Below are 3764 nucleotides of genomic sequence, written 5' to 3' on the forward strand. Positions count from 1 at the left end.
ATATATATATATATATATATATATATATGTATATATATATATAGGGTTACACAAGTGATGCAGCATTTAGCGGTATGTTTGTTGATTTTGAGTGGATTTAGTCATATCCATGTTGTTAACTGCTGTTTCCAAAAACCGGAAGCCCGAATAGCGCCCCTCGACTTTGGAATATACAAAATAAAATAAAAAAATTAGTACCAAAGTGAACAATTATGCGTTTATATATTCGTAAGTGAATCAGCATCGAATTTGTGCTCACCACAGTTCTGATTTTTTAGCCATCGAAACTGAAGCAACCATCCTCGGTTATCAGTGGCGGATTATTATAAGGTGAACTGTGGTCGTATCCTTGTTTATGACGGAGCTTCGATGAAAGCTCGGTGAGGGTCACGGTTGAGGGTCACATCCTAGATTTGATCGGCTTGGGGTGAGACTAACGGGATACTTTTGTAATGAAGACCATAAATCAACTACAATAACTGCTCATTTAATGGTTTGGCCTATAAAATGTCATCTCCCATTGCTTTTGCAGATGCGCGGAAACGAGTTTAGTTTAGTCGAAAACTCCCGTGGTCAGGCAGATTTAATCAGTCTGATTACTGTTCGCGACCTTGACGTGGAGAATTCGGCAAACTCCGTCTTCCGATGTTTTCTGAACGACACAAGATATTTTTCTCTGAAAGAGGCCGTTCACGGTCCAGCAGCAAACGTACTTGTTGGTGGCGCAGACCAAAAATTGCTTACAGACGTAGAATCACCTCACGAGTTTGTCTCAAATCCGCCATCAACGTCATCTTTCGACCCAGGTAGACGCGGACGATGGTCAGTATTTCGACTGGAGACTCAACCTACAGTGCATTTTGATCGTGAATCGACAGCCAGGTACATTGTAATGCTTCAGTGTGTCGACAATGGAACACCAGCACTTACCTCCAGCAGAGTCATTGTAATCAATATTCAAGATGTGAATGATAATCATCCAAGGTTTTATCGAAAAGAAGACCGGCAAACCTTAATGAAACAAAACCAAATGGGTTGGAATACAAAGCGTTCTGACAACTTGCAGTCAACATGGAATCTAAGTGAACAGAAAACTTTCGAATTCCGGATAGCAGAGAACGCTGACAGAGGTTCACTTGTTGGCCGTTTGTACGCAGCTGATCCAGACAGTGGGGAGAATGCTCGAATCACATTCGAAATGGTTAGTTCCACGACACGTGTAGAGGCTAACCAGGGTAATTCCAAATTGGAGCCTGATCAAAATGAACGGTTTACAGTTTCCACAAGTGGCGAAATACATCTGATCAAAGACCTTGACCGTGAACAGCAAGATAAGTACTTGCTTCATGTCCGAGCACGAGATAATGGCTCTCCTGAAAGCTTGAGCAGTACAGCTACAGTTGTGATTCATGTAGAGGATGTGAACGACTGTCATCCAGAATTCCACGGCGAGTACAATTTCAATGTAAGTCACCCATTCTGACTTGATATCAAGCACAATGCAATCTCATGTCCGCCATAATCTGACATAGTCAATGATACTCAAAACCAGTGCTGACTGGCAACAGTTCGACTGCTCGTTGACTAGAATTCTCGCGGTAATGCTCTCCTAGTTTGCCTAAAATGTTCAGTGGTAGGATAGCGTTTTTTCTCCATTTGAAGCGCAGAAATTTATTACGTAACCACAAACCGCCTTTATGGCAGATTCAAAGTATAAAATAGGATACTGGATAAAAATGATGGTTAGTCTACGAATGGTAATTAGCACTCCCAACTCTGTCTTTTGTAGAAGAAGTAAAATACATCCTACTATTAGCTTTGGCTGATTGTGAGCTGCGTTCATACCGCTAGACTGATGAATATATGGAAATATTCTATGTCTTCGCGAAAGAACACCATCAAGATGAAGTCAGAATCCGCCATTCCGTTTTGATTTGGGCAACGTCTTCAGACTATCCTTGATGAGGAGAATAAACGTTGGCCGTTGGTATGCATTTTATGCAGAATTATCCAAAACTGTCAGCATGAAGGTTCGTTAAATTTGTATATATGCAGCTGAAATAAATAACCAAGCGCTTAACGCAGGGACACTTATAAAGGGGATAAAGCCAGGTGTTTTCTAAATAATACTGCACAATTTCACCTAGTGGAGCATCGGATTTATGTAAGGTCACCATCCAACGTTTGGATCCGAAATTAGGAGACAGGGATGAGAGATTATTTTAAAAAAAATGATTGGTTAAATAGTGCAACAGAGCACCTTTAACTGACGTAATTATTGAAATAGGCTGCTTCACAGCAGTCTGTTTTTCACTGTAACTCGACAAAACCAAAAGCCAGTGCAATGTCACCTTCAATCACATCGGTCGTTTTGATATAGCTTTTCTGGGTGGGTCTAGGCAAATGAGAAAGTTCATTTGCTAAATCAGGCCACTTGAGAAGTTTCGCACTTTGTTATGGTCTCTACAATACACCGCTCTCAAGTTATGACGTATACATATATATGTATATAAGGATATCAAAACTCAGAGCCAATTTTGGAAGTTGCAGCAATGACCCTGGAGTAAGGTGGGTCGTGAATTGCGGATTCGGAAAATACCGTGTTAGTATTTCGTGTCAAAAAGTCGAGCTTCGGGAGTTAAATAGCTAGCAGGTTAAACGGTGTTTTAGCGGGTAAACTAGCGGCAAAACATTTATTCTGGCCAGTTTAGTCCTTTCTCTCCCAGGTCACAGAGGAAACTTACGGTTAATTCTACCATGATTGCTCTGATTATGGTGAGGCGTAAAGTATACTGAATGCAAAAGATGAATGGACGGAAAATACATATTAAATGACTGACCAACAGCAAATATGATGCGCTGCAATGGAAGCCAGTTTTTAAACTCTTAATCAACATTTGAAAATTTTTAGGTTAGTGGTTTAGAAAATGTTGGTTGCGCAATATCCTATGTGAACGCACCGTATCAAAAGTTGTCCCAAGAATTGCCTCCCAACAGCCTAGAATCAACTGATTTGATGAATGATACTAATGTTATCATAAAGTAAAATACTCACAAGTTTACTGAAAACGCTTCGACAGCCCATGACCGGTTTCGCCCTTCTTGGGGCTTATCAGGTAGGCGCAGTCCCTGAGTATTCGTCAACCTTATGTTCTATTTGAACCCGAATCGGACTGTTCTCAAGAAATACACTCATTAATTTGCCAGTGAGTATATTTCCCAAAACTAATGTTAGTTCGGATGGAGCACGCTACTGACTAGCTTAGTAGAAATTTTTCTACATCATGGGACAGATTCGACGTTTCTTGAGTCCCACCAGATAAGCGCCCTCTCTAAGTTCCCATCCACCTTACTAATACGTCAAGCTTTAGGCGATCGTCGAAGTATGCCTCTTTACAAATTGTTTTGCTGCCAACGGTAGATTGAACTGAATCCCATATATGGCTGTCGTTTCTAATATTGTTCAGTCAAATTTTCTCCACAAAAGCTGACGCGTTTCAGTTGATACGTATAACACTATATTGACGGAACATACTACACAGTTTGGTGCTCGCAAGTGATAGAATGCATCATGCAGATTCTTGAAACTGGCATCTGTTCCAAGCCACATGCATGCCCTAATAAAAAAAATTTATTAGCACTTTGGGTCACATTTTCTGCTACCGAAAAACTTACACAGTTTAAAATAGCCATTTTCAATTTGTCCCTGAAAGCTTAATTTTCGGGAAGTGTGCTGTATTACGCATCATTTTACTAAGCTCAAG

At 40.5% G+C, this 3764-nt stretch overlaps 1 protein-coding gene across 1 annotated transcript in view; it reads left to right on the forward strand.

Annotated features, from left to right (window-relative positions):
* The window catches only part of T265_01453 (hypothetical protein), a gene marked incomplete at both ends in the record, with an annotated part of 9140 nt that extends 7657 nt beyond the window's left edge, over window positions 1-1483 (forward strand). The window contains one exon of the mRNA XM_009165479.1: window positions 533-1483. Coding sequence (XP_009163743.1) covers window positions 533-1483 — 951 coding nt within the window. The remainder of the gene's footprint in view (window positions 1-532) is intronic.
* Between the last annotated feature and the right edge of the window lie 2281 nt (window positions 1484-3764).

This window comes from Opisthorchis viverrini (genome assembly GCF_000715545.1).
Source record: "Opisthorchis viverrini unplaced genomic scaffold opera_v5_15, whole genome shotgun sequence".
Taxonomy (NCBI): domain Eukaryota; kingdom Metazoa; phylum Platyhelminthes; class Trematoda; order Opisthorchiida; family Opisthorchiidae; genus Opisthorchis; species Opisthorchis viverrini.